Source organism: Protopterus annectens, chromosome 4.part1, assembly GCF_019279795.1.
Source record: "Protopterus annectens isolate FY-2018-M chromosome 4.part1, PAN1.0, whole genome shotgun sequence".
Classification (NCBI taxonomy): domain Eukaryota; kingdom Metazoa; phylum Chordata; order Ceratodontiformes; family Protopteridae; genus Protopterus; species Protopterus annectens.
The window spans coordinates 1,001,100,302-1,001,127,066 of NC_056734.1; the positions used below are offsets into that span (position 1 = coordinate 1,001,100,302).

General features: G+C 42.8%; 1 protein-coding gene across 7 annotated transcripts in view; it reads left to right on the forward strand.

Moving 5' to 3' along the window:
• Positions 1-26,765, forward strand: part of RUBCN (rubicon autophagy regulator) — a 2,564,006-nt gene that overhangs the window by 2,281,803 nt on the left and 255,438 nt on the right. For all 7 annotated transcript variants that reach the window (XM_044070705.1, XM_044070707.1, XM_044070708.1 and 4 more), the window contains one exon: positions 14,864-15,017. In XM_044070705.1, coding sequence (XP_043926640.1) covers positions 14,864-15,017 — 154 coding nt within the window. The remainder of the gene's footprint in view (positions 1-14,863; positions 15,018-26,765) is intronic.

Genomic DNA, 26,765 nt, shown 5'->3' on the forward strand with positions numbered 1-26,765 from the left:
GGAATTATACATTGTCCCAAAGCCTGTTACATACTGGGTCAAGCAAACTGCTGGCAGGTAGTCTGATCAGATTACTCTTAGACCCCAGTGAGTAGATGTTGAAATGGGAAGTTTTCCTAGACTTCACACACACAAATAGGGTGTGCCTAAAATAAACCTTTTTACTTCCCCAGAAAGCAGGCAAATCAGCTTTAAGGACTTCCCAGAGAGGGGAGTGGAGAGCAGATGCCTTCTCCTTCAACTAAATGTCCCTCTTTCTCTGTACCTTTCCTCAAATACCCCTTATCCTCAAGGTATTACAGAAGGTGAGGGCAGACAGACCAAACTTGATACTGATGGCTCAGGCAACACTGGTTCTCCCCCTTCTAATGCTATGCAAAGGAAGAATTATGACACTCCCTTCTTTGTGGAGCTCCTAAAAACACTGAAACTGATGGTATGGATGATCGACAACTGATTTCATCCAAACAGTCCTTTTCACAGGACGTTGTATCTATACCTGAAAGAAACTAGAAAGCCAGTTACTAGGAAACCACATGTGGGTACATGGAAAATGTGTTTTGTGTGGTGTAAGGCTAGTGGTAGTCTACCCACGCAGGATATATTGGAAATGGTACTAAAATACCTTTTTCTCCTATACAAAGGAGCACTGTGTAGTAGTTCTGAATCAGTCTAGTCAACTTTTAGCATTCTTCCCTAATCCCCGAAAGAAGGGGACAATAATCTTGCACTCTCTATATGTGCATAGACAATGAGGTACAACCTAGATAGAAATAGTTTTCAGAAAGTCAGAAAACAAACAAGTATTGCCAGTGACAAAGACAAAAAAAAAAATACAAAAAAAGAAAAAAAAACAACTTTGAGAATCTTCCCTATAAGTTATGGCTGCAACAGTGACTCACAAAGAGCATAGGATAGTTGTGTAGGCAAGGTGCCAAGTGCCATAACTGTAGATATTCAAGTGTGATTACTGTAGCAGTCCTGAACCCCTCCCTTCTTCTTGATCTACTGTACTGGGACCATGAGGGCATGGGATGGGTATTTGCATATCCCCCATCCCCAGTTCAGTTTTGTACTTTGTCTTTGCCATCGTGGCCCAGGTTGTGGATGAGAAGGGTCCCTAGACCAGTTCACTTACCTAGTTAAAGTATCAACAAATAAAATAAATAAATACATAAATATGAAGTGCTCTTCAGACCTAGCAGCTTTTATTTGCCGAGGATAAGGAGGCAAACCAATGGGGAAAAAAACAAAATACTTTAGTGTGGCTAACTTGCTGCAGTCATACACTGTTTACAGGAAGGCTGCAGAAGCCCGTTACTGGTCCTTTTAAAATGGGGCATTTAGCGGCACATTTTAATATGTTTGGAAATAATTTCTTAGACAACTGTTTGATTTGGCGTCAGTATTTTCACAACAATACTCTCCGACCTGTCTGGTTTTCTCCAAGTTCTTAACAAAAAAGATTCTTCTGGAAAGGGTTTTCACAGATGTCTTAAGTATTATACATATGCTGCCAGTTTCCTGGTGTTTATTGCATGAGACTCATTTTGGTAGTATTGCTAGCTGATTAAGATAGTCTCTGTAACATTTGTTTAGGCATTTTTTTGTTTGCCATTAATTTCAGATTTTGAGTATCTGAATCTGCAGGCAGTTTGAATGGCACTACATTTAAGAGGTTATGGTATGTCCATCATATTGATCACTGCTGCATAGAATGTAACAGGCGTCCAGCTTCCAAAGCTTCATGGCAACTTCCATTTGCCCAAACTGTTAGACTGAACTGACTAAAAGACAGGTTTGGGAGTTGATCCCTTCAGGACTTTCCTGCCCCTAAAGAGTGTGTGCTCCTTTGCAGGCTTTCAAAGATAGACGGTTGGCTAATGCCGTTCTATTGCAGGGAAGATAAATTCTCTTCATGCCAAAAATCTTCCACATTACTTTTGTGAAACTTTCCTATTTTACCAACATTGTTGCTATGCTTGCCTGGAAACAAGCACCATTTTCAGCTTGACCACGGAACAAATTACTGGTCCCTCAGACCTCCTCCCAGCAACAAAAAGGAAAAGTTAACTAAACAGCCTTTCAGTACAAAACTGGAAGAACAAGTACAAGCTGCCAAAGTTGTAAAAACAGGTTTATTCCAACGCACAAAGCAAAGAACACTCCAAGATAGTAGCACCAGTTCACCAATAACCTAGGTTTCGTCCCAAGGAAATGACTTCATCAGATTGGTGAAGTAGTAATGCTTATTTATATCATAATGAATTGAACAATTACACTCAATTAATTCCATTAAAAAGACAAAGCAGCAATAAACATCCCCTAAACTTGGAAAATTTTAAAAATAAAAATAAATGACTAAGGACATCCTTTAATTTCATACATGTTTACCATATTGAATTGTTACTTGTAGTAAAATAAAATATATAAAATGAATAATATGTGGGTGAAGGTTAAGTACCAACAAATTCCACAGTAAATCTATAGTATCCTAATAAACTGATACTCTATGTTGTTCAATAAGTTCCCTATAAATGTGTGTGATTAGCTACCAAGTATTAAAAGTGTATAAATAAATTCTTAACAATGGAACAATATTACATTATATATGTGTGTAGTGTATAACTAGTGTTAACTAGTTGCTCCTGTCCGGAATAAGATTTGATATATAAAAAATGGACCATCCTAGCCCCCTACGCTCAATGCAATAACATGAAATACTATGTGTTCTGAAGATTTTTTTAAATCAAGCCTTGGCTTAAACTAAAAAATCTTCAGAACACATAGTATTTCATGTTATTGCATTGAGCGTAGGGGGCTAGGATGGTCCATTTTTTATATATCAAATCTTATTCCGGACAGGAGCAACTAGTTAACACTAGTTATACACTACACACATATATAATGTAATATTGTTCCATTGTTAAGAATTTATTTATACACTTTTAATACTTGGTAGCTAATCACACACATTTCATACACACATTTATAGGGAACTTATAGAACAACATAGAGTATCAGTTTATTAGGATACTATAGATTTAGTGTGGAATTTGTTGGTACTTAACCTTCACCCACATATTATTCATTTTATATATTTTATTTTACTACAAGTAACAATTCAATATGGTAAACATGTATGAAATTAAAGGATGTTCTTATTCATTTATTTTTATTTTTAAAATTTTCCAAGTTTAGGGGATGTTTATTGCTGCTTTGTCTTTTTAATGGAATTAATTGAGTGTAATTGTTTAATTCATTATGATATAAATAAGCAGTACTACTTCACCAATCTGATGAAGTCATTTCCTTGGGACGAAACCTAGGTTATTGGTGAACTGGTGCTACTATCTTGGAGTGTTCTTTGCTTTGTGTGTTGGAATAAACCTGTTTTTACAACTTTGGCAGCTTGTACTTGTTCTTCCAGTTTTCTACTGAAGTGAGTACACCTTGTAAAGGATTTGGTTCTAACTAAACAGCCTTTGCCACCCCACCAGGTTAGTAAATTGAATCATTCACAGGTAGGTGGCACTGCTGTGGTCATACTGGTTCCTCAAGTCATTCATCTTTTTCCCCAGATCACTCTGGTGTTGTCCATATAGCCTCAATTGATTTGGGGTTACCCACATCCTCTGTGGTTGATGGCGTCCCCTCTGTGGGCAAGGGAGAGACTCTTGTCAGTCTAGGAAGGAGGGGCAGGGAATGTACCCCTGCTTAGCCAGATTGTTGTGCCCGTCCCTGGGGAAGCTGTTGCTGGCAATAATAGGTCTGTTTGTCCCAACTTTCCTATCAAAAGAAACTGAAAACTAAACAATTAACTTCTCCTGTGCCAATGTATTTTCTCTGGACTGGAGTAATTTAATGGGCTTGGCTCAGAGCCTTGTACAGGTTATAGTGACCCTTATAAGTTACTTTCTGGTAAAGAACAAGGGATTCCTCTTTTCCTGAAGAGGTTTGAGATTTTGAATGTTAAAAAAAAAAAAAAGACATGCAGTTTTTTTCAGATTTCCAATTTAGATTCAGAGGAAAGCATGGTATCTGAATTTCCCTGTGAGGGATTCTCTTTGACCGTATTTCCAGAATATGCCAGTGTTTTCAATGGAAGAACACCAAGGTTTCTCAGTTCCTCAGAAAATACAGTGGGTTGCTGCAACTGAAATTCCCAGATCCTTTCCCCATCCAAGGATGTGTTTGCCGCAGCATGTAGTTTCCCTGACAGCCAGCCTACCGCTCCTAAGGAAGCAGATCAAATGTACAAATTTCCTCAGCCTTTCAAGTTTTTATACACTAATGCCAGACCTGAGCCAGCAGTTTTAGCTTTAATTAATCCAGCTGCTGCCAAACAATTTGTTAATACTAATCCTTCTCCAGTCATACAGTGCTTACCTGTAAGCTGACAGACAAAGTGTATGCTTCTGCATATTTGATTTTTTTTAGAATTTGGAATTGTCAGGTTAATATATGTTAAAGATTCTGACTAATTATAAAAGTATGAGGAATGGTTTGGTTGCAGTTTCCTCATGTAAGGAAAAATCTGCTTTGTATGACTTGGTTTATAGGTTCATAGGTTGGTACTAGGCTATCGGCCACTGGGTTGTTCATCAACTTTTTATTAAAGAGCTGAATAGCTGAAGATTGCTGGGTGGTTGAGGTGCTTTTGTCCTGCATATTCATTTTTCTACAAGAAATAAAATAAATAGCCTCAGCAAAAGCAGCGACAGGGAGGTCCCAAAAAGAAAGCTGGAACCTCCCAGAACAAAGGACAAGCAAATAAGGCAGAATGACTATTTAAGGGACCTTAATGTCCCCCCTCCCCAGCAGTCCCTTATCTCTTCCAGAAAGTCTGAATGTCAGTTTCTCTCTTTGACAATAGATTGTTTTAGACAGATGCGTTCTGAAGGTGTTCCAGCTTAGGATACTAATGACAGTGGGAGGAAATTCCTCCTCAGGAAATTTCTCCACATCTGCAAGATCAAATCCTTCTCTTCCCTCCTGTTCTACAGCACATGCTTTCTCAAGGGGTAATGGAAGCAGTTCCTCCTTCCCAGATGGCAAAAGGACTTTTTTATTGCCAAAAAATGAGAATGCCTAGAGACAAATTCTGTATTCTTTTCCTAAATTGGTTTATTATAGTGCCCAAATTCAAAATGCTTTCACTTTGTATCCTGTTACCCTTCTTCATCATTTGAGCTTTTTATAAACGTAGATTTAAAAGATGCATATCATCACATTCTTATTTATACAGCTTTCTGGTGTTTCTTAAGGTTTTGTGTATCTGAATTTCATTATTCATTTTCTGAATTACCCTTTGGGCTATTCAGTACTCCAGGAATCTTGACAATGAGTCTTGCTCCTGTTGTAGCCCATTGCAGGCTACAGGGCATTGACATGTTTCTATATTTAGACAACTTGCTTATCTTTGTAGTCTTTTTCATAGTGTCCAGAATCTCTCCCTTGGGTGAGAAATCTCCAAATACATTGGCTGGGATTCCAAGAGAACATTCAAAAGTCTTTAACTCCATCAGAAGGGTTGTGTTTCTGGAGTGTCTGCTAGATACCTCAGTACAAAGAGCTTGTTTTCCACAAGGGAAAGAAAAACATAGATCTATATTTGGATCTATTCCAGGGGGGTTCCACTCTTGGGTCACTCAGAAGGAATAACTCAGGATGTTCTTCGTGTTTCACTGTTGCAGTCATCACACTTGGGGTTATCTGCCTTCAGGTAGCCCACAGTCGGCCCGAATACCAGAGTCTTGGGATTTCTGGGTCAGATGCTGTCTCCTCTTCCATGACGTCAGGTCGTCAGGGGTAATAAAACATGCAGCCAACGCCATTACATCAGCTTTTCTTGCCGAGCAGAAGCCAAAGCAGTAGCAGTTCGCAAGTGCCGGTCGGCCGCTACCTGAAATTTTTGTTATTCAAATTTCAGACCTGAAGTCTTCTAAATCTAAGTACCTCATTGAGGATCCTTTTTTCTTGCACTAACCAATGTCAGAAAAAATTAATAATTGTCTTGCCTGTGGAAAGCAAATACTTCACAGAGATTTTCATTCTTAAACTGCGTCACCTGTTTAGGCCCAGACCATGATGTTCCTTCTGGTCGGTTTTGTTCCCTGTTCAATGCCCGAACTATTCGTCGGGCTATATTTGTCGCTAAATCCTTTCTCTCTCGATGATGTTTGTGTTTCAGTGTTGCAGTCATCACACTTGGATTATCTGCCTTCAGGTACCCCTCAGTCAGCCCGAATACCAGAGTCTTGGGATTTCTGCGTCGGATGCTGTCGCCTCTTCCATGACGTCAGGTCGTCAAGGGTATAAAACATGCAGCCAATGCCATTACATCAGCTTTTCTTGCCACACGGGAGCCCAAAGCAGAAGCAGTTCACAAATGCAGGTTGGCCGCTACCTGAAATTTTCATTTTTCGAGTTTCAAACTTGAAGTCTTCTAAGGCTAAGTACCCTGTTGGGGATCCTTTTTTTCTTGCTGTAACCGATGTAAGAAAAAGTTAACAGTTGTCTTGCCTGTGGAAAGCAAATACCTCACAGAGATTTTCATTCTTACTGCATCACCTGTTTAGGCTCAGACCACCACGTTCCTCGCTGTCGGTTTTGTGCCTTGTTGAACACCCGAACTATTCATCGTCGGGCTGTCTTTCTCGCTAAATACTTTTGCTCTCGTTCTCCGTATTCTGAAATGGCTTCGCCAAGCCATCCGACTACCGATCTGAAAAAAACGTAATGATAAAGACAGTGACAGACTGCATAAGTCCAAAACTGCCGACACCGCTTCCATTAAGCTAGTCACCAGTCCGCCGGTACTCATTGAGGTGCTTTCGCAGCCCCTGATACCCGCTTCTACAGATTCGCAGGCCTCTACTGAGACCCATTCGGAGTCTGGTATGCCACGAGATGCTTGTTCGACTATTGAACCTGTGGATGTCTCTACCTTGGATGGGTCCGGAGCCGCTGTGCAGGCACCGGCTTCTGAGGGTGTATTCAGGCCTTCCAATGTTTGTATTAAACCGACTACTTCGTTTTTGACTAAAACTACCGAATTTCTCAGGCCCAGAGTTTGCACTACGCCTAGGGAACCGATGATCAAAGCACATTCTCAAGCTCCCTTGCCTCAGAAACAAATGCTTAGAATGGCTGAAGACCTTATTACTTTAATTGGGGGAAGACAGCCTTCCCCAACTAAAAGACAAAGAATTGATGTTCTTTCTGATTCTACAGACCTTGAGTCCGATGACTCTGAACCCTCTGATTACCAGGACATACCCTTATCCACCTATGAGGATTCTGATGCAGAAGATTCCATTCCCTCTGCCTCCCCTCCAGAGGACTTTTCTTTCGGTGAAACCTTACATACCTTAAGAGAGCATTTCCGCTGGGAATGTAAAAACTACCCACAGTCAAAAAAGAGACTCAGGAAATTTTTAGACTTGCCTCAGCACAGGCCTCTAGCTATACCCCCTGTCCTGGATATTGTAGATGATGTCTTCATGGAATCAAGTCTTACCCCCGATACTTTACCTCCAGCTCCTAGAAAACCTGACAGGTGCTACAGAGTACCTGACTCTCACAAATTCCTCTTTAAAAATCTTACTGCGGCTCCAGAGACCATTTCCCAGGGACCTAAAGGTGTTAAGGCTATTGCAGCCAAAAACCCTACACCTTCGGACAGGGATTCTAGGGCTTTAGACAGATGGGGTAAGAAGGTATATACCTGTGCAGCTCTTGCAGTCAGGGCTTTAAATTGCCAGTTTCACATGTTGAAGTACCAGCAGCATATTATGGAACTAATTAAACAAAAAATGTTGTTAATTCCTGATTGTGCAGAAAATAGAGATATAAAGAGTTAATGCATTCTGCAAACCAAGTTAGTAAACATACTTTGCAGTGTTGTTTTGATGCCTTAGAAGCATCTTGCAGGGCTGCTGTCACTGGTTCTGTTCTGAGAAGGCATGCTTGGCTGAAGGAACAAATCTTGCCAGACCATGTCAAAGCAAAATTATTAGATGTTCCATTAAATCAAGAATGTTTGTTTGGCACAAAAGCAGAAGAAGTTCTTAAAAAGATGGAGGAAAAAGCTAAATCTATGCAAACTGTTAAAGATTTCTTACAGGTACAGCTACCTAGATTCAGTAGGCATTGGCCTTCAAAAAAACTGGTCCTTTCCAGTCCCTACCAGGCCTTCTCAGTGCAAAGCCAGGGGCAACAGACCACAAAGACTTCAGTCTCAGGGTATGCACAGATCTAAACAATGGAGTGCTCCCACCTCAAAAACAGGGAGTGGTAAGCCACCCTGTTATGGAAAAGTTCACAATGACTTCTCCTGCATCCTTCTCAGCCATGCCCAAGTACTTGCACCCCTAGGAGGAAAACTTGCCCTGCATGCAAAAAACTGTGAATACATTACCCAGGACCATTGGGTCTTAAATATTGTATCTCAGGGATATAGATTCTACCTCCACTCACTGCCAACCCCAAGCGGATTGCTGGACCTTCCCCAAAAGCAGTGGGCAGAGGCCCAAAAGCAAGTACCTGCTATTCTCAGTATCAGGGCTATTCAGCCTGTTCCAACAGAGCAAAGGGGACAGGGTTTCTACTCCAGACTGTTTCTGGTGCCCAGAAAAGAAAACTCTTGGCGCCCTATCCTGGATCTGTCAATTCTCAACACCGTCCTGGTGGTACCAAAGTTCAAAATGCTTACACTCCAACAGCTGCTACCTATGCTAGACAAGGACTCCTGGCTCGTCACCCTAGACTTAAAAGAAGCTTATCTGCACATCCCCATAAGGGAATCTTGCATGAAATATCTACGTTTCAGGGCAGGCTGTATGCACTATCAGTTCTCTGCACTTCCCTTTGGCTTATCTACTGCACCCAGGGTATTCACAAAGTGCCTGGCTCCAGCCATTGCATACTGCAGGCAGAGAAACATTCAAATTTACCCATACTTGGACGATTGCCTGATTCAGGCGGACAGTCAGGAACTGCTACTCCAGCACCTGACATTTGTAAAGAGACTCCTAACTTCTCTGGGGTATAGCATCCATGAAAATAAATCACATCTGGTATCTAGCCAAGAGATGGTATTCCTACGAGCAAGCTTGAACACAACTTCCCAGATGGCATTCCTCACTCCAGAAAAGCAGGTTTGTTTGACAAAACTACTTAAAACTATTGGCCACCCAAACCCAGCTATCTGCAAGAAAAATACTGCAAGCCCTAGGGTTCATAGCGTCATGCATTCTCCTAATTCCATATGCAAGACTGTATATGAGGAAACTGCAATGGTACTTAAATAGTCTCTGGTGTCAACATTCTCAGGACCTGGAAACAGTGATTCTGATCATTCCTTGCCTAAGGACAGAGTTCCTTTGGTGGGCAGAGGCCCGCAACCACAACAAGGGGCTCCCTTTCACTCAACCCCACCCCCCACCCACCGCCCAAACCCTGACAACAGATGCATCAGACTATGCATGGGGGGCTCACATGGCAGTCAAATGCATTCAAGGCAAATGGAGCCCAGGACAAATTCACCTGCATATCAATCAGAAAGAAATGTTAGCTGTACAGAATGCCCTGGCAGCCTTCAAATACCTTATCCTTCCAGGACAACTCTTGATAAAGACAGACAACACCACAGTTATGTGGTACATCAATAAGCAGGGAGGAACTCATTCCTACCCACTCTGCAGGTTAGCCATGGCTCTGTGGAACACAGCCTTGAGCAGTCAAGTGCACCTGCAAGCTCAATTCCTGCCAGACAAAGAAAATTCACTGGCAGATGATTTAAGCAGAAATCTAAAGGATCCACACGAGTGGAAACTGGAACCAAACACATTCAAACTTCTAATTCACAGGTGGAGAACACCAGAGGTGGACCTCTTTGCCTCCCCCAAAACCATAAATTGAGCAAATTTTGCAACAGAATTCCCCACAGCCAAGCATGGAAAGTGGATGCCCTTTCCTTTACATGGGAAAACCTCTCAATCTATGCCTTCCCCCCCGCCCCTCCTCCCAAAAGTGCTACTCAAGATGAAACAGGACAGGCCAAGGACAATCCTGATTGCACCAGACTGGCCATGCCAGCACTGGTACCCACTTTTACACAGTCTGACAACAGTGCCACCCTGGCACCTGCATCAGACCCCCTCTCTGCTGTCACAGCAGGAGGGCCATATTTTGCATCCTCAGCTGCAAACGCTTAACCTAACAGCCTGGCTGATTACCTGAATGCATCACCACCAACCCTCAGCAAACAGGTGCTGGATGTCATCCTTGAGGCCAGGAGGCCTAGTACTAGGAAATCCTATTAAAAAAAATGGAAAAGATACTGATCTTGGTGCCAGTCTCAGAGTAAAGACACAACCGTGCCTACCTTACTTCAAATCCTAGGTTACCTAGCAGAGCTGCTCCACAAAGGCCTATCCTTCTCTTCATTTAAGATTCATGCCTTTGCCATCTCAGCTCATAACAATACTGAGCCACCCCTCTTTTCTCACCCTCTGGTCAAGCAGTTCCTGAGAGGAGCTAACAATTTAAGACCCCCGAGGAGAGCTCCCACTCCTGCCTGGGACCTTAACTTTGTACTAGAGAAAGTCACGTGTCCCCCTTTTGAGCCTGCTGCTACAACAGAGTTAAAATTCCTCAGTTGGAAAATAGCCTTACTTCTAGCCATCACTTAAGCAAGAAGAGTGTCTGAGTTACAGGCCCTTATGGCTATGGAAGCCTTCATTATCTTCCATGCGGACAGGGTTTTCCTCAGGACTAACCCATCATTTATGCCCAAGGTGGTATCCAGTATGGCTTTAAATCAATCCATCCATTTACCCACCTTTTTTCCTAATCCTCAGAATAAAAGGGAAAGTATTCTGCACTCCTTGGACGTGCACAGACAGCTTAGGTTCTACCTTGACAGGACTAAACCTTTCAAAAAATCTGACCAGCTGCTAGTCAACTTTACTACAGGGGCAGCTGGCAAGGCCATTTCAAAGCAAACCATCTCCAAATGGATAGCACACTGCATCCATTTCTGCTACAAACACAATGGAAAACCTAACCCACAGGGAATCAGAACCCATTCCACTAGGGCTACCTCAACCTCTACAGCTTTTCTCAGGGGAGTCCCTACCAGGGACATCCTGGAAGCTGCAACCTGGAGTTCAGTACACACCTTCACCAACCATTACCATTTACCTGTCTTTTCTAAATCCAGAGCTGGATTTGCTACAGCAGTTTTACAAGGCCTGTTAGCCAGGCCTAATACTTCTTGCCTGCCTCCACCCTTCCTCAGCTTTGAGAATCAACCCAAGTGTGATGACTGCAGCAGTGAAACGCGAAGAATATAGTACAGTTGTGTACACTTACGTAAATGTAGATGTTCAAGTGTATTCACTGTTGCAGTCCTGGTTACCCTCCTTTCAGCCCCCTGACTTATCTATACTTATCACCTATCCTCTTTTTTGGCCATATCTTATGGCATTGGCATGTATTTTTACTGGAGGTGTTCCACACCATGTAATTGCTTCCTATTTTCTGGGCTCCTGACATCTGCGGCAAGAAAAACTGATGTAATGGCGTCGGCTGCATGTTTTAATACCCCTGACGACCTGACGTCATGGAAGAGGCGACAGCATCCGATGCAGAAATCCCAAGACTGATATTCTGGCCGACTGAGGGCTGCCTGCAGGCAGATAAACCCAAGTGTGATGACTGCAACAGTGAATACACTCGAACATCGACATTTATGGTAAGTGTACACAGCTGTACTTTTCCCAGTCTCGTGACATCCATGATTGTCATGCCACCTCTTGTAAGTCTTTACATGAAAAAGTTACAATGGCATCTGAAGCCTCTTTTGTGCATGCACTAATATCCATTATCTTTTTAAATTCTAGCTTTGGTAAAATAAGAGATCACTTGGGGGAGACATCATATATCCCTGAATTCAGATCTCCCCTTCTTCCCAAAGCAGTCAGTCACAAAACATGCGTTGAACTTTGCTTGATGAGCAGAATCCATGGGGATAAAAATGCAAGGTCCTTAGCACAAGAAAGGCAGACCAAAGCATGTAAACCTAAAAGAAATGCTAGCCATTATCAAAGCTGTCAACTTTCTGAATCATCTTGGGTCCCCAGGACCTATTCAAGTAGTTGCAGAAAATACCACAGTTTTGCAGTACTTAAATGAGCAAGGGGGGGGGGTCCAGATCTTACCCCTGTGGAGACTAGCCATGTTAGCATGACATATAGCTTTACAGCACAGTCTCACTCTGCGGTTGTGCTACATTCCATCAGAGCAAAACTATGTGACAGACAAGCTGAGCATAACAAGGGCAGACCCTTATAAATGGAAACTAGATCTGGAATCTTCCAAGACTTGATCAATAGTAAACCTTTTTGCTTCCTTTCTGAACAGTCTGGTAAAATTCTGCTGCAAGACTCTATCAAAGCCCTGGAAAGGCAGCGAAAGTTTCAGAAAGAATCCCCAGAGATCATTGCCGTGACTCCCTTCTTATCCAGGCAACAGTGAGCCCCCTTCTTTTGGAATTGGCCAGCGGCAATTACTACAAGCTTTCTCACAGACTGGATTTGTTCACACAAGAACAGGGGTGTTTGATACATCCTGACCTCAAACAATTGCAGCTTACTGCCTGGATGATAGGGTCTTAATACCTGCTTACTGAGGATGTACAACAAAGCCTGCTTAGTAGAAAGTCATAGATAAGTAAATGAAAAGGTTTTCCTAGTTGGTACCAACAAAATAACCAGCACCCATTCAGGCTAGCATTTCCCTAGTTTTGCAATATTTGTGTGAGTTATTGTCCCATGGCATGGCGTACTCCTCTGGTAAGGATCATTTCAGCATGTCTGTCCATGGATCCCCATCTTTCAATGCATTCTGATGTCAAAATGTTTTTGAAAGGGGTGCATCATAAGAGATCTTCAAGAATATTGGTGTCTCCTCCTTGGGATCTTAAATTTGTTAACGAGAAGCAAATACTTGCTCCATTTGAACAAGTTTATCTAGTGAGTTGAGGTTTTTAACATGGAAAATAGTTTTATTGATTGCTCTGACCTCTATAAAAATAAAATCTGAATTGCAAACTATTATGGTGGGTCAACCTTATCTCATTTTCCTTAGAGGTAGGGTTTTTTTGAAAACCACTCCATCTTTTATGCCTAAAGTGGTATCAGAGTTTACTTTAAGCCAAACAGTCCATTTCTGTGCATTCTTTCCTTAACCCAAAAATGAGGGAGAAAGAATTTTTCTTACTTTGAACACCCACAGACAACTGTGGTACTATCGTGACAAAACCAAATATTTCAGAACTTCCCGTCAGTTGTTAATTTCTCTTGAAGGTAAGGAGAATGAACAGCCTGTCATAGTAGACTATTTCCAAATGGTTGTCTTAGACTATTTCCTTTTTTTATGCCCACCACAACAAAACTATTCCAGGCATGGTCAAATCACACTCTACCAGGGTCTTGGTATCACCTATAACTTTTTGGAAATGGTTGGACTCAAAGTATTCTAGAAGCAACAACCTGGTCCTCTGTACATTTACAGTACACTACAAACTAGACTCCTTTTCCATCGCTGTCAGGCATTGTTAGGACCGTTCTCCAGGGGCTCTTGGACACTTCCTCTTCCACCTCCCAGATATTCTAGAATGTGGGAGTCTACCAATATAGCTTAGGCTACTTCAGCAATGATCAGTGTGATGGTCATATGTTTGAATATTCACTGCTGCAGTAGCCATTCCCTCCCTTCATCCCCTTTGTCTTTTGTTGTTTTTTATGCCAGGGTACAGACATGTGGTTTTGCTTTCCTAGCAGGGCTTAGCCTCCATCTGTCAGTTGGCATGAAAGCTGTAAATGGCTTGGCGCCCAAACCTGTATTTTAGTCAACTCAACTTGAGTTGTACAGCAGTTTGAATGCATGGATGGTGCCCTAAAGCTTTGGAAGTTGATTGGCTGTTAAATCCTATGCAGGGTATAACTCGTATAGCTTAGGTTGCTGCAGTAGTGATAATTCCAACATCTACTATTATGGTAAGTTTACTTACTCAACTGTACTTTCTTCTTCTTCAGCTAGATTTGACTCCCTTTTATCCTCCTTAGCAGAGTGGGTTTGTTACAGTGCAGTACTGAACCCTTGTATGGATGTATAAAATTTGCTTGTTACTCCTGAATGTATACAGTAATCTTTTATGTTTTTTTGCATAGACAAACTGTAACACATATATTTATATATATGTATATATATGTGTATATATATATATATATATATATATATATATATATATATATATATATATATATATATATATATGGTTCCCCTTCACAAAGTCGAACTTTCAGAAACTCGAAATGCATATGGTTGAAGGCATATGTTCTAGTTTCTGAAGCTCGACTTTGTGAAAGGGAGCTGAAAAAAGAGAACCATAACACAACAAAGTATTTCCGCAGGGGGAGCAAGCCCCCCTGCACCTCCCACACCTCCCGCTACTTATTTATTCCAACTCTGAGATCGCACTACAGCGCAGAAAGGGAAATCTGTCGTTCTGCACTGTATGCCATTCCCCATTCACAGAGTCGAGCTTCCACAACTTCGAGCATATGGTCTCGGCCATATGACTTTAGAGATTGTGGCCATTCAACTTTGTGAAGGGGAACTATATATATATATATATATATATATATATATATATATATATGCACAAGTGTGTGGTATGTATGCATATATGTGTGTGCACACTCCACAATTTGTCTGTGTCAGATTGTCATAATGCTGTCTGTTGTAGACGAGAAGGGGACCCCACAGTGACGCATGTGTTTACTTTCCACAGCCTTCTGGATCACTTTGATACAGAACCAGGTCACCTGACCGAGGACCTTCACCTGTATTCTCTAAATGACTTGACAGCCATCAAGAAGGGGGAGCTGGCCCCGCGTCTGAAAGAACTTGTGAGATTAGGAGCAGCTCATGTTGAAAAATGCATGGTGGGTCTCTTTTTTTTTTTTTTCATTTGCGTTTTATCAAGGATTAAACTATGGTGGATACAGCAGGCTAGGTGCAATTCAAGTTAAGCTGATATGTTTGCATTTTCTCTGCATTGTCATATATACCATTTGTGTTTTTCTTTGCTTTACAGTGCTTACTGTATGTTTAGTGTTTTGTGTGATTCTGTAATTTTATAAAGATTTTATTAGCTGTACTTGTTTATGCAAATCACTTTTAAGCATGTAATCTGAGAACACAGCTTTTGTTGTCATTGAGCTTTGTTTTGCAAGTGCCAAAGGATGGAAGAAAGCATTTGCATTCATAAGGTTAATAAGTTAATTGTTGGCTAACTGCCCTGATAGGTCATTTTAAGCCTAGCTAGTAACCCATGGTCAGAATCAAACCCTGTACCTTACGTTTATGAGGTGAAGACCTTAACCATTATGCTGAACTCACCCAGGAAACTCTGTCTCATAGGTAAGCTGTCCCTGTAGGCCATTTTAAGCCCAGCCAAAGTCCCATGGTAACAATCAAACCCTGTATCTCTTGTCTGTGAGTCAAGCTCCTGTATGCCAAACCCCAGCCCATATTTTTCAGCAGTGGTGCCAGAAGACGAAACTCTTATCAGGGTCTCTAGGGTAGATAATGGCTACCTGCTGTGCATGGCCCAGATGGTCATTTTGCAGTGAGTAACAGTTTGTGATGTCAAGGCAGGAATTAATGTGTCAGTACATTAAGTTGTTTCTGTCCGTTATTCCAGTGAAGCTGCTAAAAAGTGGATTTCTGGTTGTTTTTTATAGGATGGTAAAAGGCCAGGTGTCCTTTGACTGCTGTCCTCTCCCAGGTGATACATTGCAGATTCTAGTTGGAGCTCAGTTCATTTCTTTCCGATGGTGATGATGGTGGTATGGGAAATGCAAGACTCTGTGATGTTGTACCAGGTCCATGTCACTTCATTGGTGAAAAGAAAGATAGAAAATAGTGGACTGTCCATTTAATCAAGATGAAGATACCTGTACCACACTACTGCCATATTACATTGCCATACTGTTTCTACATCATCCCAGGACAAGTTGCTTTTTGAGGAAAATGGTGCTTTTAAACGCGACTGGGTGAGCTAACCTGACTGATTTAAGGTAGTCTGTCATGTTGAACACTGATGCAGTTAGTATTAGTTACTGGACATGAACGTTAGTCCCTTCATAGAGACCCATCAGATACAAGGCACAAATTGCAGAGAAAAAATGTGGAGGATGGATGCATAAGAGCAATGGTTTCCCAACCCTGAAGGAAATTACTTAAGTTCCAATTTCAGGTGAAAAGGGTACACATCTTGCATACTGACCAGGTACTTGATTATTGACACTTGGATGCCCATTCTGAAGACCAACATGTCGTGTGATTGCATTTATCCTTTACACAGGTCAACTTTCAGCATCCTTTTCTGAAGTTACCATGCATGGAGGTGGTTTGTGCCTATAATGATACATGCCATGATATTCTGTGTTCACGGCATAAGAGTCTTCATCCTTCATTCGTACCAGTTCTTTTTTTGCTGCTTAATCAGTGCAAATTGAGATTCTGGCAGTTGCTGCTAAAAATGCTTAATCAGTTGTTATTGACATATAGATATTGGCAGTTGCTGCTAATAAAAAAAAAAGTTATTGCTTTGTGTTCTAATGCCCTTTAGTGGAAGTAAGCTCCCTGAGGGACTATTGGGAAGATCTGTCTTCTTGCCAGATGAGTGGCCTGAGTTTCAGCACCTTAATTGATGCTGGGAGGAATGATTAGGAACTAGTCCCCCTTGAGGTAGGTCTGCATTGTCTGTGGTCTCTCTTCAGGTCAGCAATTATTACCAATGCTGCTGGGGTCTCATTCCTGTTCTTGGCTTCTTTATCTTTGGAGGTTTAGAGGCTTGGAAGAGGCAAACTCCTGGCTCTTGCCCTGAGTGGTATATCTGAGGGCGTTTCTACCATCTTTTTCTTGTATGATTTACAGAGTCCTAAATCTACTTAGCTTAATTGTGGATCATGACTCCTAAGTGCTCTGATCATAGACTGGGGATACTCAGGACTGAGGCTTCTCTTTGTGCTTTCTCTTGGCCATAGTGGACAGGCTGCCCCTAGCAGCGAATAAGTAATGCGTTGAGTTTGCTTCTGGGACTCCAGACAGAGTGTTAAAGATCAAGTGGTTGTCCGGTACAGGACTTCAGTGTTAGGGACCGGTGTTTTATTCCAGCTGCAAGCCTAGTGCAGATTTCGACACGTTCTCTTATTCATATGCTCCAGTTGACCTAGCATCTCACAATCCTGTAGAAATAAGGAACAGTGGTGGGTTGGAATGCTGGAGTTTGGGGATTTTCTACTTTGTGCCTATGGGGAGCATGATTGAGTGGGGAGATCTTCATTTGTGAGGTAGACAAAGCTTCAGTGTGTCAGGGTTTCTTCTGCCAATCATAGGTGATGCCTGTGCTAGGTAGGCACTGTAGTGTATGAAGGTTTAAGTGGACTTTACCCCAGGTGCTACTTTCAAATTGTGACCAGGCTCCTTGATGGTACCTTGATAGGAGCCAGCCTTCTTAAATGCTTTCTTAGAGGTATGGAGGCACTCTAACTCTGTTGCTGCATCTTCTAGAAGAGACCATTATTTATATAGGTCCCCAGCAGATTGCAGAGGAGTTTTGTACAGACAGCCCATGTCTGACTTGTCTGGTATTCTCCAGTTTGCCTAAAGACCCATTTTGTCCATCCCAGTTGAATGACAGAGGTAACCCACAGAGGGATAGCCCTTTATTTTTTCACCTTGAGGCTTAGAATATCTCAAATCTGCAAGCTTCTGACCCTTGTGCTGAAGTAATTCATAACATTTTTCAAGGGGGCCTACTGTGGGGCTGGTATCAGGATGGGTTTTACTGTGACCCTGTTGAATGCTGTGTAAATGGACACCCACCTTAGGTCCTGTCTGGAATGCACAATTGATATATTTGTGCTAATGTTTGGCACAGCTGTGTACCTGCAGTGGATGGCATGGCTGACATTGTTCTTCAGGGAATGAGCTGAGCAGTCACATGCTGCAGGCTGTTTGCGCAAGGGTTGCATTTCTTGCTAGATGCCATCTGGGTGAAGGGGGCTGGCCCCACTTTGGTGGAATAGACCTTCCTCACCATTTGCATTCTCACTCTCCATAAGAGACTTGCTTATACCCTTGACACAGAACAGAGAGACTTCTCTTTGTCTCTGCATCCATGTTAGCTTGGTTGTGTTAAGGTTGGGCTACTTTTCTGTCAGGGACACTGCCTTCTTCCTCTGTTGTGGGGAAAGGGAGGAGGGGGCCTTACCCTTTACTTCTTTTGGACTGAGATATCTTAGTTGCTCAGTTCTTGAGTGCTTCTGTTTATTTTATCATTATTGGAGGGGTTCATAGGGAGTCTTCTCTCTCATCCCTGCCATTCTATATGGTTTTGGGTGAGACTGACTTCTGATATGCTGGTCGTCCTTCTCCCTGCCTTGGATGGTCCACTGTACTGGTCACTTCATGTTTCTGATGGTGTGGACTCCCTTTTGGTAAAAGAGAACTTTGTTTCCTCAGTCTTTGATACCAGTCTCTTAATTTATACATTTCTGTGACATAAAAACTAATATCATGGACCTTTGGCTAACCAGATTTGCTGCTGATTGCAAACACAGGGTGATTATCAGATCCTATTTTGATACTCACATTCTGTTGCAAGGACTGAACCAAACTAACTGCTTGGTGTATTAATCATGGGCTTACCCTTATTACCAATAAATGCAGCATAGTTTACTTTGGTAAATGTAGCATCGCTGTTTTTTTTTTACCATATAAATAGTATTCCAGTTAAATATGATACAGTCATCAGGGACTTGGGTACATATATTGATCCATCATATCTCTGTGGTGCTTAGAAAAATCCTTCTATCTTGCACCGCTTGTCCTTTGTGGCATTTCTTTGAGATCCAAAGAAATTACAGTCCAATTTTCTTTTGTTAAGTCCAACACTGAATATAATGCATCCTTCTACATGTACCTCAACAAGCACCTAACCCAGCTTGAGAGACCTCACCAATCTCGGTTCTCAGTTTCCTTACTTATGATAGACTAAAGCTCTTTTGTTCTACTTGGTATCATGCAGATACCTGAAGAGTGACCTCTGCTTAGCATTCTGTGCTATAAATGACCCAGCACCGTTTGAACTCCTTCTACTAAACAGAACACGTGGTAAGACAAACACTTGTTCTAGAGATGTAAACATACACTATCACAATGACAAAACCAGATGGCATGGCAAATAATCTAACCTGATGTATACTCTCTTTCTGGAATAGGGTGCCCTTACCTATCAAGCAGAGTACTATCCTAGCCACATTTAACACCAGTCTGAATGATTGGCTGGATCATCAGAGTTTTCACCAATGGGGGGGGGGGGGCATTACTAGTTACCTATGGGATGCTGGGTGATGTGGCTGAGACAATTAATGATCTCTTTTGACTTTACGCTTGGTATGAACCTATGAACCAGTATGATAGTGGCTGCTGGAGCTTAAGCTGGATAGGAAGAGAGACCCTCCATGTCCCCTATTTGGAGTACTTGCATTAGGTTGCCTTGTTTCAGACCTTTGTAGTGAGACCCCCCCCGGGGTCCTGTCTTCATCTCCAGTAGTGACAGTCTTTTAGGATGGTGTTGTCTGGTGCTGGTGTCCTTCTGGACTGCCATCTGTAAGCTCTCTGTTCTAGGTGAGGAACTTTGCTCCCCAGTGGTATTCCTTCCCTTGTGGGTGGGACAGTACTTTTCTTGGTGACCTGGGGCCATCTAGATTCCTGGTTGCCCAGGCTGCTTGTGGCACAGTTATACTCCCATTGTCTAGTTATGTAGGCTTCCTGCCTTCAGGTTAGCTGAAGTCCATAGGGATGGCTGAGGTTCTCTCTTCTTTTCTTTTTTTCCATTGGACTCCTCTGAGCTGGGACCAGGGTTGAGGCTGGGTCTTTTCTTCTCTTGCACTGGAATTCTTACAGCTGGGAGCACTGGAGAAGTCCAAGTGTCGAAGAGTTTCCACCAGTTTTTATGGCTCCTGTCTTTTGCTGTCTGCCTGTACCCTGAATCAATGGTCTACTGGGGGAGAGCTTTGTTTGGGCTGTCCTAGGATCTTTAGGGCTGTGGGTTGGTTTCCAGGTGTCTCCTCTTGGCCAGGAAGCCTATTTTGTGTAATACATCCCCTCAATGGGCTTAGCAGATGACTTATTTCTTGTTTCCTATGTAGGGAGGGAGATGTGATGCCCCCCCACCCTTCTAGGGTGCCCATGTTTCCTGCATCCCAGTGTCTGTGGCTTTGGTTGAGGATCTTGCAGATGTTCTTCGTGTTTCACTGTTGCAGTCATTACATTTGGGTAATCTGCTTGCAGGTTGCCCTCAGTCGAACTGATTAACAAAGTCTTGGGTCCTGCGTCGGTTGCTGTCCCTTCTTCCATGACGTCAGGGGTATAAAACATGCAGCCGACGCCATTACATCAGTCTTTCTTGCCGTGTGGTGCCCGAAGCAGAAGCAGGTCGCAAGTGCCGGTTGGCCGACTCCTGAAATTTTCGTTTTTGAATTTCAGAACTGAAGTTTTCAACTTAAAGCTAAGTACCCTGTTGGGGAAAACTTTTTCTTGCTCCTTACCGATGTCAATAAAAGTTAATAATTGCATTACTTGTGGAAAGCAAATACTCATAAAGATTTTCATTCGTACTGTATTCCTTGCCTAGGCCATGACCACGAAGTACCTTGCTGTCGGTTTTGTGCCTTATTTAATCAGCGCACTATCCGTCATTGGTATATTTTTGCCTCTAAATATTTCAATTCTCTGTTTAATTATCTAGAAATGTCATTGGTTAGCCATCCTACTACCGGGATTCCGAAAAAATGCAAAGATAAAGACAGAGACAGGCCACCGAGGTCCAAAACTGCTGACGACGCTTCTCCTAAGCCATTCGCCAGTTCGCCGGTACTCAGTGAGGCGCTTTTGCAGCCTCTGATACCCGCTACGTCTGATTTGCAGGCCTCTACTGAGACCCATTTGGAGTCCGGTATGCCCCGAGATACTTCAACTATGGAACCCGCGGATGTCTCTACCTTGGATGGGTCCGGAGTCACTGTGCAGGCACTGGCTTCTGAGGGTGTATTAAGGCCTACAGACTTGCATATTAAATCGACACCGCCTTCATTACTAAGGCCTAAATCTCGATCCATGTCTAAAAAACGACACCCAGGCCAAATGCTCAGGCCCCTATGCCTCAAAAACAAGTGATAAAAATGGCTGAAGATCTAATAACTCTTATCAGGGATAGTCAAACCCCCCCCCAAGAGGCCTAGGGCTGAGCTTGATTATGAATCTTCTGATCAGGATTCTGTTTCTTCTGACTCGTCTGATGACCTGGATTTGTCCATACCTACTTGTGAGGATTCTGATGCAGAGGATTCTATTCCCTCTGCTTCCCCTCCAGAGGATTTTTCTTTTGGGGAAACTTTACATACTTTAAGGGAGCATTTCCACTAGAAAGCCAGGAATTTTCTGATTCAAAAAAGAGGCTTAGGAATTTCCTCCTTCTACCTCAGCATAGGCCTTTAGCTATACCTCCTGTACTAGACATTGTTGATGATGTTTTCTCGGAATCCAGTTTGGCCCCTGATTCCCTGTCTCCTGCTCCTAGTAAACCTGACAGATACTACAGGGTTCCTGAGTCCCACAAGTTCCTTTTCAAAAATCCTGTTGCTGATCCAGAGACTATTTCTCAGGGGCCTAAGGGCATTAACGCTTCTACTGCTAAAAATCCTACCCCTTCTGATAGAGACTCCAGGGCGCTGGATAGATGGGGTAAAAAGGTTTATACTTCTGCAACCTTGGCAATCAGAGCTTTAAACTGCCAATTGCATATGTTAAAATATCAGCAACATGTTATTGGACTGCTTAAACAGAAAATGATGTTGATTCCTGACTGTGTGGAAAATAAAGATTTACAGGACTTAATGCATTCTGCTGAACAAGCTGGAAAACATACTTTGCAATGTGGTTTTGATTCTTTAGAGGCCTCTTGCAGGGCTGCTGTTACTGGGTCTGTGCTTAGAAGGCATGCTTGGCTTAAGGAGCAATCTTTGCCTGATCATGTTAAAGCTAAATTGTTGGATGCTCCTTTAAATCAGGACCACCTGTTTGGCAATAAGGCTGAAGAAGTTCTTAAAAAGATGGAAGATGAAGCTAAATCTATGCAAACTGTTAAAGACTTTTTACAAGTGCAACCTCCTAGATTTAGTAGGCACTGGCCTACTAAGAATTGGTCCTTTCCAGTCCCTTCCAGATCTTCTCAAGCCAAACCCAAACACAGCAAAAACCCCAGTTTTCAGTCCCAGGGGACTCTCAGAACTAAGCAGTGGGGGGCCTCCACTTCCAAATCTGGAAATAACAAGATACCCTCCTATGGTAAACAGTCTCGATGACTTCCTTTTAAAATTCACAAGCACTTTATCTTTTGACTGCCCCTTTGGGGGGAAATATTGCTCTTCATGCAAAGAACTGGGAACTCATAACCCAGGACAAATGGGTTTTACATATAGTGTCCCAGGGATACATATTTCATTTCCAAACTTTGCCAACACCAAATGGGTGGCCAGACCTGCCCCCAAATCAGTGGGCAGAGGCTCAAAAACAAGTACTTTCCCTCTCAAGCATGGGGGCTATTCAACTGGTACCAGAAGAGGAAAAGGGACAAGGTTTCTACTCCAGACTTTTTCTGGTACCCAGAAAAGACATCATGGCTTCCAATCCTGGACCTGTCTACTCTAAACACCTTTCCTGGGGATTCCAAAATTCAAGATGCTGACTCTTCACCAATTACTTCCTATGCTAGGCAAAGACACCTGGTTGGCAACACTAGATTTAAAAGACGCATACCTGCACATCCCAATCAGGAAATCTTGCAGAAGATACCTACGTTTCAAAGCAGGCTGCACACATTATCAGTTTTCTGCACTGCCCTTTGGCTTGTCTACTGTGCTCAGGGTATTCACAAAGTGCATGGCTCCAGTAATTGCATTTTGCAGGCAAAGAAGTATTCAAATATACCCATACCTGGACGATTGTCTAATTCAGGCAGGAAGCCAGAGCATACTTTTGAATCATCCGGCGTTTGCAAAAAGGGTTCTAACTTGTCTGGGGTACAGATAAACAAAAAGAAATCACAAGTGGTACCCTCTCAACAAATTATATTCCTGGGAGCAAGCTTGAATACAACTTCCCAGATGGCTTACCTCACACCAGAAAAGCAAAGTCATTTGGTAACCTATTTCAAACAAGTGGCCACAAAAACCCTGCTATCTGCAAGACAAATACTGCAAGCCTTGGGGTTTATGGCGTCCTGCATTCTTCTAATTCCATATGCAATACTGCATATGAGGAAACTACAGTGGTATCTAAAAAGTCTATGGAGTCAACATTCTCACCAAAACAAGGGACTACCATTCACACTACCCCCTGCTGCCCAAACCCTAACAACAGATGCATCAGACTATGCATGGTGGGCTCACCTGGCAGGGAGTTGCATTCAGGGCAAATGGAACCCAAGTCAAATGCACCTACATATCAATCAAAAAGAAATGTTAGCTGTACAGAATGCTCTGACAGCCTTAAAGGACTACATTCTTCCAGGACAACTAATGGTAAAGACGGATAACACCACGGTTATGTGGTACATAAACAAGCAGGGGGGTACGCAATCCTACCCCCTCTGCAGACTAGCCATGGCATTGTGGAACACAGCCTTGAGCTACCAAGTGCATCTACAAGCTCAATTCCTGCAAGGAAAATTAAATACACTGGCAGACGGACTAAGCAGAAACCTCATGGACCCACATGAGTGGAAACTGGAACCAAGGATTTTCAACATGTTGACAAGCAAGTAGGGGAGGCCAGACATAGATCTTTTTGCATCCCCACAGAACTACCAATTGGACAAGTTTTGCACAAGGACTCCCCACAAACAAGCCTGTAAAGTGGATGTTCTGTCCTTCAGCTGGAAAAACCTATCAGTCTAGGCCTTCCCCCCACTCCCTCTGCTCTCCAAAGTTCTACTAAAAGTCAAACAGGACAAACCAAGGATGATCTTGATTGCTGCAGACTGGCCGCACCAACACTGGTACCCCCTCCTGCGCAGTGAGTCGCAGTTATCTCTTTGGCACCTGACTCAGACCCCTTCCCTGCTGTCTCAGCAGGGGAACCAAATTCTGCACCCTCAGCTTCCAACATTGAACCTTGCAGCGTGGATAATCACTTAAATTCACCCTTATCATCCCTCAGCAAACCTGTGATGAATGTCATCTTAGAGGCAAGGAGACCTAGTACTAGAAAAATCTTATGCTGAAAAATGGAAAAGATTCTGTGCCTGGAACCAATCTCAAGGGATGAGCACAGCAGCGCCCAATTTACCTCAGATTTTGCAATACTTAACTGAGATGCTTCACAAAGGCCTGTCTTTTTCCTCCATTAAAATTCACGCCTCCACCATTTCAGCTCATTATAACACAGAACCTCCCCTCTTCTCAAGCAGTACCTCAGAGGGGCCAAAACCGTGAGACCACTCAGGAGGGCTCTGACCCCTGCCTGGGACCTTAACTTTGTATTGGAGAAACTCACTCTACTGCATCCAGCTCTACTGCAGACTTAAAATTTCTTTCTTGGAAAAGAGCTTTCCTTTTAGCAATCACTTCAGCTAGAAGGATATCTGAATTACAGGCCCTTATGGCAGTGGAGCCTTTCATCATCTTTCATGCGGACAGGGTGTCACTCAGGACCAATCCATCCTTCATGCCCAAAGTGGTATCCAGTGTGGCTCTTAATCAGTCCATTCATTTGCCAACCTTCTTTCCCAATCCACAGGACAAAGTGGAACGGATTCTCCATTCCTTGGATGTGCACAGACAACTTAGATTCTACTTGGACAGGACTAAACCTCTAAGAAAATCTGAGCAACTGCTGGTAGCATTTGCTGCAGGGGCAGAAGGGAAGGCTATTTCAAAACAAACCATTTCTAAATGGATAAACCATTGCCTTCATTTCTGCTATAAGCACCATGGAAAACCTATCCCCAGGGGATCAGATCTCACTCCACCAGGGCTGCATCTACTTCTGCAGCCTTCCTCAGAGGTGTTCCTACCAGGATCATCCTAGAAGCTGCTACCTGGAGTTCAGTACATACTTTCACCAAGCATTATCATTTGCCAATTTTCTGTAAATCCAGAGCTGGCTTTGCAACTGCTGTCTTGCAGGGCCTTATAGCTGGCCATAATGCTATATAAACTCCTCCTCCCAACCATAGCTTTGGGAATCTACCCAAATGTAATGACTGCAACAGTGAAACACGAAGAACATAGTACAGTTGTGTACACTTAGCATAAATATAGATGTTCGACTGTATTCACTATTGTAGTCCTGGTTACCCTCCCTCCAGCCCCCTAATTTCTTCTGGCTATACCTCTACTTTCCTTTACTATGCTTAAAAGCCTTTTTGGTGTATTTGCTTTTTGTTGAAGGTATTCCTTTGTGTTATCATGTTTATTTGCTCTCCATTAGGGGGGCACCTGACATCTAGGGCAAGAAAAACTGATGTAATGGCGTTGGCTGCATGTTTTATACCCCTGACGACCTGACGTCATGGAAGAAGAGACAGTAACCAATGCAGGACCCAAGACTTTGTTAATCAGGCCGACTGGGGGCAACCTGCAAGCAGATTACCCACATGTAATGACTGCAACAGTGAATACACTCGAACATCTGCATTTATGGTAAGTGTACACAACTGTACTTTGTCTTATTTGGTGGAATGCATTCCTCTTTAGGCTTCTGGTGTTAAGGGTGTCCAGGGGCAGGCTCTATCCACTAGCATTGGGATATCAAACTTCTCTTCCTGCTTGGGCCATAGGACAGGAAAAGAGATAGTGACTTGTTGTGTTATTTTTGAAGGTTACTGTTCTCCATAGGAGTCCATCTCCCAGCTGTGGATCCAGGGATAAAGTGGTTTATCTCTGAACTTGGTGCAAAAGGATGCTGTGGATTACCTTTGCCCTTTGGAGTTTTGGGAAATTTCCCTTGGGCTGGGCAGGTTGTCCCTACTTTCTTGTTGGAAAACGTCTAGCATCCCTTGGCTGCCTCACTGAGGCTGGTTTGCCCCAGATCCCACCAACCCTGGTTAGGCCATTTAAATGTAGCTGGGAGCTTCATGGAAGCCTTCCATCTTGGGTTTGTGGGGTTCTGCACTCACCAGAGCTAGAAACACTGCATCAGTGGATGTTCTTCGTATTTCACTGTTGCAGTCATTACATTTGGGTTGTCTGCTTGCAGTAGCCGTCAGTCAGCCTGATTAACAAAGTCTTGGGTCCTGTGTTGGTTGCTGTCCCTTCTTCCATGACGTCAGGTCATCAGGGGTATAAAATATGCAGCCAACGCTATTACATCAGTCTTTCTTGTCATGCGGTGCCTGAAGCAGAAGCATTTCGCAAGTGCTGGTGGGCCGACTCCTGAAATTTTCGTTTTCGAATTTCAGAACCGAAGTCTTCAACTAAAGCTAAGTACCCCGTTGGGGAAACTTTTTATTGCTCCTTACCGATGTTAGTAAAAGTTAATAATTGCATTTCTTGCGGAAAGCAAATACCTCACAAAGATTTTCATAAGTACTGTATTCCTTGCCTAGGTGCTGATCA